Genomic DNA, 16,238 nt, shown 5'->3' with positions numbered 1-16,238 from the left:
TGCCCTCTGTTTCTCCTGTTTCTGTGTTTCCCCCCTGCTTTGCTGCTGTGATTCCCAAATCTGCTTGTGGTACAATCTTTCTTTGAAAGATCTCAACAAAAGCACTTGCTGTGTGCAAAGGGCTGCCAGGTCTTCTGAGTTAGGGAGAGACCTCCCACCAACACGAGGGTTGCCAGCCTCCAGGTGGCACCTGGAGATCTGCTATTACAATTGATTTCCAGGTGCCCAAGGTCTGTTCCCCTGGAAAAAATGGCTGCTTTAGAGGTTGGACTGTATGGCATTGTTCCCTCCCCAGGTCCCTCCCCTCCCCAAACCTCACCCTCCTCATGCTCCACCCCCAAAATCTTCAGGTATTTTTAGGGTTACCAATCCCCAGGTGGGGGCAGGGGATTCCCCGGATTGGAGGCTCTCCCCCCACTTCAGGGTCATCAGAAAGCGGGAGGGAGGGAGAGAGAAATGACTGCTGGGTACTCCATTATACCCTATGGAGACTAATTCCCATAGGGTATAATGGAGAATTGATCTGCAGTTATCTGGGGCTCTGGGGGGCTGTTGTTTGAGGTGGAAGCACCAAATTTGCAGCATAGTATCCAGTGCCTCTCCTCAAAACACCCCCCAAGTTTTAAAAAGATTGGACCAGGGGGTCCAATTCTATGAGCCCCAGAAGGAGGTGCCCCTATTCTCCATTTCCCTTTAAATCTGGTGACCAGAACTCCTTTTGGAGTTCAGTCTTGCTTGTCACACCCTTGCTCCTGACTCCATCCCCAAAGTCCCCAGATATTTCTTCAGTCAGACTTGGCAACCCTTGGTATTTTTGAACCCAGGTGGCAACCCTGAGCAGCACTCTTTCCTTACTTTCATTTGGGGGGCTGATGGGGGTTAATTGTTAGTGTCTTGAGGATGTCATTACCAGATGTGGTGTCACTGCATAGGAATGATGCTCTAGCCCTCATCCAAAACTCTTGTTAACCCATAATGCCTCTCCCCATAAGTCTCTTGCTAGTGGCTAGCCTCAGGCTGGCAACCCTACACGTACACGGGGAAGTACGTATTATTGAGGATCTTGCCCACATTGCCTCGCCTCGCCCTCTCTGGCTGCAGTTTTCCTCCTGCTTCTCTTAACTAGATCACTGTAGCATTATAACACTTTATTGCAACAGCGTGCCAATACACACCTGCCTTTTTAAATAAAGGAACGCTCTAGCCCTCTTTCTTGAGGAGATAAAAAGGGAAAGATGCAGGCTGCATCTTATCCCCTCAAAGCTCTGCCAGAGACTTACTTTAAAAAAAGAAAAGAAAGAAAGCTGGAAACCTAGACAAGTTTGAAATAGAGCGTTATGCTTTTGTGATCTATTACCAATTTATTTCAGAAGCCTTAAAATCTGTAGTTTTGTAATCAGTTTTGACTGCGCCATCTTATCTTGATGGTTATTTTTATGCTTCTTGCTTCCTATCTGTATTTTATTTTTATGCTTCCTATGTCTCATCTGTGTTTTATTTAGACCAATGTGGTAACGGCCCTTAGCCAGAAGCAAAAAAAAATTACTCATTTTTAAGCCCTCTGGGGGCAGGACAAAGATGGCAGGCAGCCAGGTCTGAGGGCCAAATTGCTCTCTGGGTTTTTAATGAGGTGGGCATGGGCTCCCCACAGTAGGGTTGCCAACTTCAGGTTGGAAATACTTGGAGATTTCTGAGGTGAAGCCTGGGGCGGGCAGGATCTAGGGAAGGGAGGGATGTCAGTGGGGTCTAATGCCACAGAGTCCGCCCTCCAAAGCAGCCATTTTCGCTAGGGGAACTGATCCATTGCCTGGAGATCAACCTTAATAGCAGGAGATCTCCAGCCACCCCGTGGAAGTGGCTGCTGCCTCTGCAAAGAATGGGGTTAGAAAAACAAAGAAGAGCCTCTTTGGGCTTGGAACGCTGCTGCTGGGGGAGGGAGAGCGCCTGCCTTCCCCAGAAGCTGTTTTCCCATGTGCTGGAAGGCAGGGCCGCCCCCCCCCCCCACTAGGGAAACTAGGCAACTGCCTAGGGTGCCAGCCTTCTGGGGGGCAAATTGGGAACCCCCCCATATGACTTGGGGATGTTATCAGTGCAGGGGTGGGGTACCAGAAGAGCTAGACAATCGAGGGCCAGCCCTGCTGGAAGGGGGACATTATTTCCCCATTTTTGCTACTCTCTGGGGACTATTCTGTGCATGAAGAGCAGCAAAAGCAGGGAAGCTTTCCTACAAGAGTCTGTGAAGCGCAAGTCCTCTCTGCAGTTTGCAGTGACAAAAGACTTGGAAAAGTTTCCCAGTAGTAATGTATGGCTGTGAGAGCTGGACCATAAGGAAGGCCGAGCGCAGAAGAATAGATGCTTTCAAGCTGTGGTGCTGGAGAAGAATCTTAAGAGTCCCTTGGACTGCAAGAAGATCCAATCAGTCAGTCCTAAAGGAAATCAACCCAGACTGTTCCCTGGAAGGCCAGATGCTGAAGCTGAAGCTCAAATACTTCGGCCACCAAATGAGAAGGGAGCACTCGCTGGAGAAGTCCTTGATGCTGGGAAAGACAGAAGGCAAAAGAAGAAGGGGACGGCAAAAGATGAGATGGCTGGACGGCATTACTGTTGTCCCAATTTGTCACGACTCCCACGCACCAGGCTGGGCACACATTAGATCTGATCTTTGCGACCGGGATTCAAGTGAACGAAATCGCAACGGAGACGATACCATGGTCGGATCACTTAGCCCTCAAGGCTCGTATGGAGACGCTAACACAACCCTGTAAGGGCGGAGAGCCTATTTTGGCTCGCCCGCGGAGCCTGATGGACCCGGAACGGTTCCAAATGGCTCTTCGGGATCCTTGGCCCCCTGGCGATTCCCTTGATGCCCTGGTTGATGCCTGGCAAGATCGGCTATCCGGGGCAATCAACGAGATCGCACCTCGACGTCCTCTGCGCCCTTGTTCAAGGCTGGCTCCTTGGTATACCTTGGAGCTACGCCGGTTGAAACAAGGACTCCGACGACTAGAGAGGCAGTGGCGGCGCACTCGTGACGAAGCGGCGAGAACATCCTATAGAACGTTTATGAGGTCTTATGAGGTGGCAGTCAAGGCCGCGAAGAAGAAGTACTTCGCGGCCAAGATTGCATCTGCAAATTCGCGCCCAGCACAATTGTTTAAAATAATTGGACATTAACCACACTGCCCCAAGGCAGACCAAACGTTAGAGAATTGGAAATAGGCTGTGAGGCTTTCGCGAAATTTTTTGCAGACAAAATCACGTCGCTCCGCCAGGACCTGCCCATCACCTTGGATACAGTATGTGAGCCCGAGGCCCCGTGCCTGTCTTCCGATTTAATCCTGGATCACTTCAACCCGCTCAGCCTGGAGGAAGTTGACGGAATCCTCTCCTCTGCACGCCCTACAACTTGTGATTTGGACCCATGCCCCTCCTGGCTAATTAAACCCTGCCTGAGGGAGCTTGAATGTCCTTTATGGGACATCATAAATAGATCCCTCTTGGAGGGGCGCTTTCCATCATCTCTAAAAGAGGCTTTGGTCCGTCCCCTCTTGAAAAAAAGTACAGCGGATCCGGCCGAATTGGCAAACTACCGACCGGTCTCTAATTTACCGTTTTTAGGTAAAATTATAGAGAGGGCAATGGCGTTACAGTTGCAGAGCTTTCTGGATGACGCTTCCATCCTAGACCCTTGCCAGTCCGGCTTTCGCCCGGGTTACGGGACGGAGACAGTACTGGTCGCCCTGGTAGATGATCTCCAACGGCACCTGGATCGGGGCGGTGTGGCAGTGCTGATGTTGTTGGACCTGTCGGCTGCGTTCGACATGGTTGACCATCGGCTACTGACCCGCCGCCTCGCCGATGTAGGGGTGAGGGGGTCTGCCTTACAATGGCTTGCCTCCTTCCTCGAGGATCGGGGACAGAGGGTGGCAATTGGGGGTGAGCGGTCCCAGAGGCGCACACTGGACTGTGGAGTGCCTCAGGGGGCAGTTCTCTCACCAATGCTATTTAATATCTATATGCGCCCCCTTGCCCAGATTGCCAGGAGACATGGACTTGAGTGCCATCAATATGCAGATGACACCCAACTCTATCTGCTAATGGACGGCCGGCCTGACTGCGTCCCAGAGAATTTAGACCGGGCCCTGCAGGATTTGGCAACCTGGTTGAGGAAGAGCGGGCTGAAACTGAATCCAGCGAAGACAGAAGTCCTTTGTCTGGGTCGGGGTGCTCGGGGAGGGGAAATACCTCTCCTGGTCTTCGACGGGGCGCCGCTGAAAGCGGCGCACCGTGTTAAGAGCCTGGGAGTTTTACTGGAGCCTGCATTATCAATGGAGGCCCAGATTGCAGCCACTGCCAAGTCAGCCTTTTTCCATCTAAGGCGGGCAAAGCAGTTGGCTCCCTTCCTAGAGCGCCAAGATCTGGCAATGGTGCTTCATGCAACGGTCACCTCGAGACTGGATTACTGTAATGCTCTCTACATGGGGCTGCCTCTGTACCGAACCCGGAAGCTGCAGCTGGTGCAGAACGCAGCGGCTAGACTGTTGCTGGGACTCCCTAAATGGGAGCACATACAGCCAGGGCTGCGCGAACTGCACTGGCTGCCAGTTACATACCGGGTTCGTTACAAAGTGCTGGTCATTACCTTTAAAGCCCTATATGGTCGAGGACCTGTCTACCTTAGGGACCGTCTCTCCCCATATGAACCCCAGAGAGCACTGAGGTCAGCCGGGAAAAACTTGCTGACTATCCCCGGACCGAGAGAGGTGAAGTTGCAAAGCACCCGTAACCGGGCCTTCTCCTCTATAGCCCCGAGCCTATGGAACCAACTTCCAGAGGAAATGCGGGCCCTGCGGGACCTAGAACAGTTTCGCAGGGCCTGCAAGACCTTCCTCTTCAGACTGGCTTTCGCTGATGAAATTGGAAATTGCGAAGGAAACTGCCATCAGAAAAAGTAAACATAGCATTAGCACTTTTACTAATTTAATTAATTTAATTTTAAAACTTAACCAGATTTTAATTAAACGCTTATAATGTTTAATGTAATTTTATCCATTTGTATAATCAACCCTGAACTATGTTGTTAGCCGCCCTGAGCCTGCTCCGGTGGGGAGGGCGGGATACAAATAAAATTTGTTGTTGTAACAAACATGAATTTGAGCAGACTTCGGAGGATGGTGGAAGACAGGAGGGCCTGGCGTGACTTGGTCCAGGGGGTCGCAAAGAGTCGGATTCGACTGTGTGACTGAACAACAACAAAACTCTTGTACTTCATACAGAGCATTCTGAAGAAGCAGCCACAGGCCCGTAACTACGTTAGGGGCACGGGGGGGGGGACGGCCCCTCTGTTAACCCCCCCTTCCCTCTATAGGGCCCCTCCATTGGAGCCACCCTCTAGGAACCCGACGCACTTTCTTTCCGAGCAGGGTCTGCTGAGTGGAGGTGGTGAAGCTGAGTTAAAAGGGGGGGTGAAACAGCGAGAGAGTGAGCAAGAAAGAGAGAGAGAGCAACAGCGTGCGGGGGGGGGGGGAGCGAGAGAAAGACGGACAGCGAGAGAGAGCGAGGGGGAGAGAGCGACAACACCTGGGGGCTGCGAAGGCCACAGACATCTTGGGGCCCACGTGAACAGGGGCTCTGTGCTACCACAAGTCCTTTCCCAAACTGTCCTCTGCCTGTGAGGCAGCAGCGGCAAAGATCTGGAAAGGCAAGCGAGCTGAAAAAGGAAGTGGTTGCCTGATGGGCCAAACAACTTGCATCCTAAAGGGGGTGGGGAGAGTTATGTCCTTCCTGAAGCCCTCAGCAACAGATGAAAGTCTGCTCAGCACGGCATGACTGTTTGGCGGCTGTCACTCAGCACTTAGTTAAAACGACAGTGACTTTGCCAAGGTCTGAACACACCGCGATATATTGCTCCTGCCTGCTATAATAGCACGTTGCAACCCGACCTTCTTATAGGGCTGAGAGCGGTAACAAATGTTACTGCCTGAGCCGAGGGGGAGACCGAGAGGGTCGCTACGAGCCTCAACCCCGCCCATCAATGGTCCATCCCACTTCTGTAAGCGGCTGACTGTTCCGCGGACTGCCAAGCGATTCATGGGGGAAAGCATCATTTTTCAGTACAAGGATTTTAGCTGCCTGCCGTAGCAGACTGAAAATTAGTCACTTGTGATCCTTCAATGTAACTGGTTTTGTAGGAGCGCTGCAAATGTGCATACCAGGTGTGACAAGGTTGGGGAGGGGCTTCTTCCTTGTTAGCATTGCCCCCATTCCCCCCCACCCCACGGTCGGACTCTGGCCTGCTGCAAACTGCTCAGTCAGGCATGGGCTTTCTCTTGAGAAGTAGAGGGGAGCGATCCTTGCCTGGGGGCAGGTGGAGGTCGAAAGCAGAACCGGGAAGAAGCAGCCAAGCCCTGCGCCCCCCCCCCCCGCCCCCCAATTTTTTTTTCACCTGGGCCCCTCCGCCCAAAATTTTCTGGCTACGGGCCTCGGCAGCCATGGACAGGACAAATAGGATTCCGGCTGGGGTAAACCACAGGAAGAGGGGGGAAGTATCTTTTTCCTGAAGTCAGAGCAAGGACTAGTTCTTGAAGTCCCAGGAAAGATACCCAACGCAGGAAAAAAATAAAATAAGAGAAGGCTTTTATTTCCCTGAACTACTATCTCTCTAGGTGAGGGGAATTAATATAAGATAGCATTTAAATATGCTGATTCTCCCTGCTGCAGTCTGTTGTGGTCCAGTTGGTGGAAGGCATGACACATTTGAATCTGCTGTGACTACTTCGCTTATGCTCAGTTTAAATATTTCCCCATTTGCTACGGCCCACTTCCTGACGGGCACTGAAGTGCGCAAAGGCAGCAATTAAGATGTTTATAGCGGTGCTCACCGTTTTTAATGAGCTTGCATTGCTCCCGAAGGGGGCTAACTTTTCATGCTTGAAGGGAGAAATGAAATGCAGCACACCCATGCCCCCCCCACCCTCTGCAGCAGAGCTTGCTTTTCTTTACAAGGACACGCAATCCAGACATCACGGAACGGATTGCCTGGCAGAGTACCCCACCCCCCCAGGGAGTTCTGCCCTTCTGCCTTGGCTCATATGCTACAGAGCCAGTTTGGTGCAGTGGTTAAGTGCGCAGACTCTTATCTGGGAGAACCAGGTTTGATTCCCCACTCCCCCACTTGCAGCTGCTGGAATGGCTTTGGGTCAGCCATAGCTCTCATAGGAGTTGTCCTTGAAAGGGCAACTGCTATAAGAGCTCTCTCAGCCCCACCTACTTCACAGAGTGTCTGTTGTGTGTGCGTGTGTGTGTGTGGGGGGAAGGTAAAGGAGATTGTGACCGCTCTGAGATTCAGAGTATAGGGCGGGATAGAAATCCAGTATCTTTCAATATCTTCTTTCTTCCTTCTGCAGCTTAAAATGATTATAGACAAATACTCACTGCATTGGGTCATGTCGTCTATGCTGAGCCTACCTCTGTAGGGGTTCTCATGAAGGTCGAGAAGAAAGACTGTGCACCTTAGAACTCTGCAAAGAAAAGTGCTAGAAAGTCAGACTTCATGCTAAAAAAAGAAAGCTGAGAGTTAGTACAAGGCTGAAACAGATCATTATAATACTGTAAGTAATAGAATTGCCAGCCTCCAAGTGGGGCCTGGGGATCTCCCGCTTTTACAACTGATCTCCAGCTGGCAGAATTTAGCCCCCCTGGAGAAAATGGCAGCTTTGAAAGGTAGGCTCTATGGCATCGGACCATGCTGAGGCCCCTCCCCTCCCCAAACCCTCCCCTCTCTTGGATCCACCCCCAAAGTCTCCAGTAACCCTAGTAAGTGATCCATTGCCTTAAAAGAAAAACCCTCCTAAAATCTGTAGTTTTGTAATCTGCTTCAAGTGTGTGGTGAATGTTTTTATTCTTTCTGTGTCTCATCTATGTTTTAGCTCCTGAAGGAACAAGCTGGCAACCCAACTTCCCCCCCTACATCCAGTGCAATTTCTTTGTTTCTGTCAGTGATCGTCTTTTTCTGAGTTTTTAAAGTAATATATGGCTATAGCATTGTAACACTATAGTGATATACTTAATACCAGGGGTGGCCAAACTTGCTTAACAAAAGAGCCACATAGAATAAATGTCAGATGTTTGAGAGCCGCGAGAGATAAACTTCAGGTGATTCAGAGTCACAAGACATGAATGTCAGATGTTCGAGAGCTGCAAGGAAGGAAGGAAAGGTGGAAAGAAAACGGGAAAGAAAGCGAATAGATGAGGGAGGAAGAGGTGGAAAGAAAGTAACTTTATTTTATTTAATTTACCTTAAATTACTAGCCCGCCCTCTCCGCGAGCGGACTCAGGGCAGCTAACATTTATATTTACATTTTAAAAACCAATACAATACAGTTACAATTTAAAACCATTATGTGGTGCTGTACCACTTCAATATAAGCGAGTTCTTCTTTTCTGATGGTGATCACATAGTATCGTAGCTCTATAATGATATGGGGTCCTCTCCCGGTGAGCTATTAAAGGCCTGTTGGAACAGTTCAGTTTTGCAGGCCCTGCGGAAAGTAGGCCTCTGGGAGAGCATTCCACATTTCTGGTGCTGCCATCAAGAAGGCCCTAACCCGTGTAGAGCATAGCCTAACCTCCTTTGGTCCAGGGATGGACAGTAGATTTTGTGTCCCGCTTAACTATAAATGCCTTCTCCAAGCCAGCCGATGGGGCTGTGGGGGCTTCGAGAGCCACACAATATGTGTGAAAGAGCAACATGTGGCTCCTGAGCTAGTTTGGCCACCTCTGCATAATACCAATACAAATCATTCTGGGGAAAAGCCTGCTGGCCTAGGAATGTTAGCCTGTAGGTGGGATTCCTGGGGATCCCCCAGAATTATAGCTCCTCTCCAGGCTACAGGCTTCAGAGGTCAGTTCCCCTAGAGAAAATGTTTTGGAGGGTGGGCCATGGAGGGGGGATGTGGAAGGGCATCAGATCTACAAGAGACACCTGCAGAGGGGATGTGGCAACCCTATGCCGGCCACAAGGGGGAATGGCAGATGTGGGTGGAAATGTAGGGCTTGGCTTGTCCCCATTTGGAACTTTTCTTGGTCCGGGGGAATACCTGTGCGTTTGCAGCGGTGACAAGAACAAAACGGGGAGTTGTCCCTGTGTGGAAGGGTTGGATCCTGTGCTTCCTTTTTAAAAGGAGAGCTACCTAGCCGCCCTGAGCCTTCCTTTGGCGGGGGAGGGCGGGATATAAAAATAATTCTATTATTATTATTATTATTACTGAGTGAGGCTTATTTCTGGGTTTTTTTCTCCAGGCGTTTGCTAACCCTGAGGATGCCCTACGACACGGAGGGCTGCAGTACCACCGAGAAGACCCAGATGTGGAGCGATGCCTCAGGTCAGGCTTGAAGCCATTTTTTTGGGGGGGGCAGGGGCCTCTTCTTTGCGCCAACCAGGAAACAGCAAAAGTGGTGGTGGGGGGGAGCCCAACCTGAGAATCAAGTCAGGAACCTAGAAGGCTGAGCTGATAAAACAAAGTACATCTGTTTATTACAAAGTGCACAAAGACTACAGAAACCACAGTGTAGTTTTTGTGCCCTTCGTAATCAATAGATGTACTTTGTTCTGTATTTGAGCCAACCGCGCAGACGGAGCCTGATACAACTCCCTAAGCCCAGGCTCCGCCACAAAAATCTCCAGGAATTTCCAAACTCAGAGCTGGCTGGCAACCCTACACACATTGTACATATGAAGCTGCCTTCTACTAAATCAGACCCTCAGTCCATCAAAGTCAGTATTGTCTACTCAGACTGGCAGTGGCTCTCCAGGGTCTCAAGCTGAGGTTTTTCACGCCTACTTGCCTGGACCCTTTTTAGTTGGAGATGCCGGGGATTGAACCTGGGACCTTCTGCTTAACAAACAGAGGCTCTACCACTGAGCCACCATCCCTCTCCAAACATATGAACATATGAGGCTGCCTTATACTGAAGCAGAAGTCCGTATTGTCTACTCAGACTGGCAATGGCTCTCCAGGGTCTCGAGGTTTTCCACGCCTATTTTCCTGGACCCTTTTTAGTTGGAGATGCCAGGGATTGAACCTGGGACCAAGGAGATGCTCTGCCACTGAACCACCCTCCCCATTCCTCTTTTAACTTCTGCAGCGTGGGGTTGTTTGCTTCAAATGTACAAGCAAAGGGAGCAGGTACGGTATTTTTCCTTTGCAAAAACAATTGCCAGCCAGGTTGTTGCAGCCGCCCCAGGGCAAGGATCTCAGAGAGAGAGACCGTCAATTGCTCCGAAATGGAAATCCTTTTTTCCCCCTCTTAAGGCGCCGTTTCTTCCTTGTCTGAGTGTTGTGGTTAATTGGGTAATTTCAATCCATGCAAGCCTGCTCAGCTGAAGCCTGGAGGCGAGATTCCCATAAACCACGGTTGTTGCGGTGAGTTAGAACATTTGAAGTGGCCAAGTCAGCAGCTTCCTCCATTGCATGATTAAATCAGGAACACTACCTGAGCTGGGGTTGCCAAGTCCACTTCAAGAAATATCTGGGGAGTTTGGGGGTGGAGCCAGGAGATATTAGGGGTGGAGCCAAGATCAAGGCTGTGACAAGCATAATTGAACTCCAAAGAGAGTTTTGGCCTTCACATTTAAAGTGACGGCACACCTTTTCAATTCCTTCCTTCCATAGGAAATAATGAAGGATAGGGGCACCTTTTGGGGGGGGGGCTCATAGAATTGAACCCCCTGGTCCAATCTTTTTGAAATTTGGGGGGTATTTTGGGTGCTATACTGAAAATTTGGTGCCTCTACCCCCCAAAACAGCCCCCCCCCCAGAGCCCCAGATACCCGCAGATTGATTCTCCACGATTTTCTATGGGGATAAATCTCCATAGGGAATAGCAGAGTTCCCAGCAGACATTTCCCTTCCCTCCCCCCTGCTTTCTGACGACCTTGAAGCGGGGGGAGGGCCTCCAAACCGGGGGATCCCCTGCCTCCACCTGGGGATTGGCAACCCTAACCTGAGCGGTGAGCTACATAATAAAGTTACTGGCAAGTAAACCTTGCTGGGGAAGGGATGGGTGTGGAAAATGAAAATAGCTGAAGCAATGCGTGATTCTTAACTGAATGTAGGGTGGCCAGGGGTGGAATTCTAGCAGGAGCTCCTTTGCACATTAGGCCACACACCCTTGATGTAGCCAATCCTCCAACAGCTTACAAGGCTCTTTTTTGTAAGCTCTTGGGGGATTGGCTGCATCAGGGGTGTATGGCCTAATATGCAAAGCAGCTCCTGCTAGAATCCCACTCCTGAGGGTGGCTAGCATCCACGTGGGGCTGAGAGATCTCTCAGATTGACAACTGATTTCCAGGTTTACAGAGATCAGTTCCCTTGGAGGAAATGGTCACTTTGGAGGTTGGACCGTGTGGGATTCTATCTCGATGAGTTTCCTCCCCTCCCAAAACACTGGCTTCCCCAGGCTCCATCCCCAAATCTCTAGGAATACCTTCACCTCAAGGTGGCAACCCTCTCATACAACCCTTTCCACATAAGAGATGTTGGATTTGATTTTAATGTGTTGTTGTTGTTAGTTTTTAAGAACATAAGAGAAGCCATGTTGGATCAGGCCAATGGCCCCTCCAGTCCAACACTCTGTGTCACATAAGAACATAAGAGAAGCCATGTTGGATCAGGCCAATGGCCCATCCAGTCCAACACTCTGTGTCACATAAGAACATAAGAGAAGCCATGTTGGATCAGGCCAATGGCCCATCCAGTCCAACACTCTGTGTCACATAAGAACATAAGAGAAGCCTTGTTGGATCAGGCCAATGGCCCATCCAGTCCAACACTCTGTGTCACATAAGAACATACGAGAAGCCATGTTGGATCAGGCCAATGGCCCATCCAGTCCAAGACTCTGTGTCACATAAGAACATAAGAGAAGCCATGTTGGATCAGGCCAATGGCCCATCCAGTCCAAGACTCTGTGTCACATAAGAACATAAGAGAAGCCATGTTGGATCAGGCCAATGGCCCATCCAGTCCAACACTCTGTGTCACATAAGAACATAAGAGAAGCCATGTTGGATCAGGCCAATGGCCCATCCATTCCAACACTCCGTGTCACATAAGAACATAAGAGAAGCCATGTTGGATCAGGCCAATGGTCCATCCAGTCCGACACACTGTGTCACATAAGAACATAAGAGAAGCCATGTTGAATCAGGCCAGTGGCCCATCCAGTTCAACACTCTGTGTCACATAAGAACATAAGAGAAGCCATGTTGGATCAGGCCAATGGCCCATCCAGTTCAACACTCTGTGTCACACAGTGACCAAATATATATATATATATATATATATATATATATATATATATATATATATATATATATATATATATACACACACACACACACTGTGGCTAATAGCCACTGATGGACCTCTGCTCCATATTTTTATCTAACCCCCTCTTAAAGCTGGCTATGCTTGTAGCCGCCACCACCTCCTGTGGCAGTGAATTCCACATGTTAATCACTCTTTGGGTGAAAAAGGACTTCCTTTTATCTGTTTTAACCTGTCTGCTCAGCAATTTCATCGAATGCCCACGAGTTCTTGTTTTGCCATGCAATCATGGGGCTTTCATGGAGAGCCAGTTTGGAGTGGACAACCAGTTTGGTGTAGCAGTTAAAAATAGCCGACTCTAATATCGGAGGACCTGTTTGATTCCCCATTCCTCCACATGCATGCAGCAGCTGGGTGACCTTGGGTCTGTTACAGTTCTCGCAGAGCTGTTTTTCTCAAGAGCAGTTCCTGAAGAACATTCTCAGCCCCATCTATCTCACAGGGTGTCTGTTGTTGGCGGGGCCGGTGCCAGCTGCCCCCTCCCTCCGGGGCAATTTGAATCGTGTGGGAGGGCCCAAGGAGCAGCCGCTGCCCTCCCTTGCCAGTGAAAGGTCCCCACTGATCAGCTGATCAGTGAGACCTTTTACTGGCCCAGGGAGCTCTGACAGATGCAGCAGGACCAGCCTCCGCCGCCATTTAAAGAGCCTGGCAATTCAAAGAGCACTTCAAAGAGCCTGGTGACCAGCTGGTTGGCGGGCTCTTTAAATGGAGAGGGAGGCTGGACCGGCCGCTTCTGGGGGCACTCCCCATGCTGCTGAAAGGCCTCTCTGATTAGCGGGACCTTTCACTGACACAGGGAAGACGAAGAAGAAGATATTGGATTTATATCCCGCCCTATACTAATTTAATTTAATTTTCCGATTTATACCCTGCTCTATCCCACAAGTGGGCCCCAGGCAGCTTACATTAAAAACCTTACAGAAATCTCATCGTCTCAGAGTCGTCACAATCTCCTTTTACCGTGCCCCTCCCCACAACAGACCCCCTGTGAGATGGTGCGGGGGGCTGAGAGAGCTCTCCTAGAAGCTTCCCTTTCAAGGACAACAACTGCAAGAGCTATGGCTGACCCAAGGCCATTCCAGCAGTTGCAAGTGGAGGAGTGGGGAATCAAACCTGGTCTCTGCACTTAACCACTACACCAAATTGGGAGGGCAGTGACTGCTCCCTGGGCCCTCCCATATGATTTAAATCACCTGGGAGGAAGGGGCGGCCTCCACCCTCCCAGGGGGCACCCTATTCGGTGCCCCCCAGGGCCACCGCCCTAGGTGACCACCTAGGGTTGTCTAATGGGCGCGCCGGCCCTGGTTGTGGGGGGAGAGAAAGGGAAGAAGATGGTAAACCACTCCAAGTGAAGGGTAGGGTATAAACCCAGCTCTCCTCCTCTTCCTCCTCCTCTTCTCCCATCCAAATACTAGCCAGGGCCGACCCTGCTTTGCCTCTGAGAATTGATGAGACTGAGCTAACTTGGGTCAGAGTTTAGGGGAGCCAAAATCTGTGGGTCTGCTTTGGAAGATTTGAGGATGCCAAACGGCAGGGAGGAAGGTGAAGGGAGAGCACTTCAGCATTAGCCGCCTGTAAGGTCAGGGTCTCTTCACACAGAGGCTCTCTTGCGGCTTACGTGCCCACACGCCACAGAATTCCTCTAAGCATCCACATTCTGATTGGCCGTTCCGCTAGAATCAGCCAATCAAGAAGTGAGACGTTTTGGAGGGAAACGCTAATGAAGGAACCTAGAGGGCGCAATGGGATTGGTGAGTGCCTGCCTGAGGGGGCGTGGTTTTCTGTGTTCTAACTGTATATATTTGTTCGCTGTTCGTTGTTGTGCGTGGAACTGCTTCTCAACGAACGTTTTTGTTGGAGAAGAGCTGACTAAGCCCACTTACACCACTGGGCTGGCTCATTGGCCCACCTAGTTCAGTCTAATCTCACACTGGCAGATGTGGTCAATTGATAAGATGCCAACCTCCAGGTGGGACCTGGGGATCCCTCAGAATTAAAGCTCATCTCCAGACTATAGAGAGCAGTGAATTCTAGGGCACTGTACCCTACTGAGGTCCCTGTCCTTCCCAAACTCCATCCTCAAATCTCTAGGAGTTTCCCAGTCTGCATCTGGCAACCATACCCCCCTCCCCCAGTCACCTGCTAGTGGCCAAGGGGGACCTAACAATCCAATCAAGAAGATGATGATGAAGATATTGGATTTATACCCCACCCTTCACTCTGAATCTCAGAGTGGTTTACAATCTCCTTTATTTTCTTCCCACACAACAGACACCTTATGAGGTGGGTGGGGCTGAGAGAGCTCTCACAGAAGCTGCCCTTTCAAGGATAGCTCTGCGAGAGCTCTGGCTGACCCAATGCCATTCCAGCAGCTGCAAGTGGAGGAGTGGGGAATCAGACCCGGCTCTTCCAGATAAGAGTCCACGCACTTCACCACTACACCAAACTGGCTCTGAATCCATGGGACTCAGCTTCATTAACTCAAGATTGCCCCCAAGATTTTTTAAAAGAATCCTCACAGAAACCACAGAAAGCCCACACTGGAATCTGGAGGGCCGTAAGGGTGGGGGATCTGTCTGTGCTTCCCCTGACGCAATTTAGCTGCTTTTTCCTTTGAGGGTTGCCCAGAATGCGCCCGTCTCAGTGGGTGAAAAACTGTTCAAAGGAGAGGAAGCATTTAAACTCCCTCCCTCCAGAGCTGTGGGGAGGCCCAAACCAGCTTTTATGAGCATTTCAAAAATGCTGGAAGGATCCAGTTTCAGATCTTCCTGCTTCTCTCCTTTGTTTTGACCCTTTTGAGAAGGAAAGGTTGCGTAACCAGTAAGTGGGGGGGGAGACGATAAAAGTCCAACACTGAAATAAAACAAATGGTGAGTTTAAATTGCTGCAGCCTGAGAACACAACCTCCGGCTCTGTTCTTTCAACGCTCCCCTCCCTCAGCACAGCATCCTGGGAGTTTGGCTCCACTGGATTTTGCTTCTTTTGCTTCTTTGCACAACAGAGGAACTTCCTTCGCACAGCTTAGGCACGGCAGATTTCAGCTGCTGGCTTCTGGTTTCATCCTCCTAGAAATCTTTAGGGTGGAAGCAAACGCTGGTGCTTTTTGCTTGTGTTCAAAATGCTTTGTTTTGCATCTCTTAATTCCTCACAAAAGCTGCGTCAGGTGGGTCGTTGTGTTCCTTGGGCTGCAATGAACATAAGAACACCAGAAGAGCCCTGCTGGATCAGACCAGGGGTCCATCTAGTCCAGGGATGGCCAAACTTGCTTTAAGTAAGGGCCACTTTAGCTATGTGAGAGCCACAAGACATAAATGGCAGGTGTTGGAGAGCTGCAAGGGAGGGAAGGAAGGGAGGCAAATAGAGGGGAAAGGAAGGGGTTAAGAAAGCAACTTTAACTTTAAATATGTTCTCCAAACTGCCAGCTGGCTTGGCTTGGAGAAGGGATTTAAAGAGACAAACGCCTTCTCCAAGCTGGCCATCAGGGCAATGGGGGCTTCAAGAGTCACACAATATGCGTGAAAGAGCCACATGTGGCTCCTGAGCCACAGTTTGGCCGCCCCTGATCTAGTCCAGCATTCTGTGTCACACAGTGACCAACCAGTTCCTCTGGAGGGCCAACAACAGCGGAAGGAGGCTGAGGCCTTCTCCTCATAAAAATGTCACAAGAGCCCTGTTGGATCAGACCAGGGAGGGTCCATCTAGTCCAGCCTCCTGTCTCATACAGTGGTCAACCAGTTCCTCTGGACAGCCAGCAGCAGGGCAGGGAGGCCGAGGCCTTCCCCTGATGTTGCCTCCTGGCTCTGGGATTCAGAGGATTAGTGCCTCTGAATGTAGAGGTTCCCCTCAGTC

At 50.3% G+C, this 16,238-nt stretch overlaps 1 protein-coding gene and 1 non-coding gene across 7 annotated transcripts in view; one reads left to right on the top strand and one right to left on the bottom strand.

Moving 5' to 3' along the window:
- PTGES (prostaglandin E synthase) overlaps nt 1-16,238 on the top strand; it is a 56,119-nt gene that overhangs the window by 24,146 nt on the left and 15,735 nt on the right. For all 6 annotated transcript variants that reach the window (XM_060250666.1, XM_060250664.1, XM_060250662.1 and 3 more), the window contains one exon: nt 9,301-9,383. In XM_060250666.1, coding sequence (XP_060106649.1) covers nt 9,301-9,383 — 83 coding nt within the window. The remainder of the gene's footprint in view (nt 1-9,300; nt 9,384-16,238) is intronic.
- On the bottom strand, nt 9,863-9,935 carry TRNAN-GUU (transfer RNA asparagine (anticodon GUU)). The gene has a single exon. It is a non-coding gene; the product is annotated as a tRNA-Asn (tRNA).

This window comes from Heteronotia binoei, chromosome 12 (genome assembly GCF_032191835.1).
Source record: "Heteronotia binoei isolate CCM8104 ecotype False Entrance Well chromosome 12, APGP_CSIRO_Hbin_v1, whole genome shotgun sequence".
NCBI lineage: Eukaryota > Metazoa > Chordata > Lepidosauria > Squamata > Gekkonidae > Heteronotia > Heteronotia binoei.
This window is presented reverse-complemented; position numbering and strand designations above follow the sequence as displayed.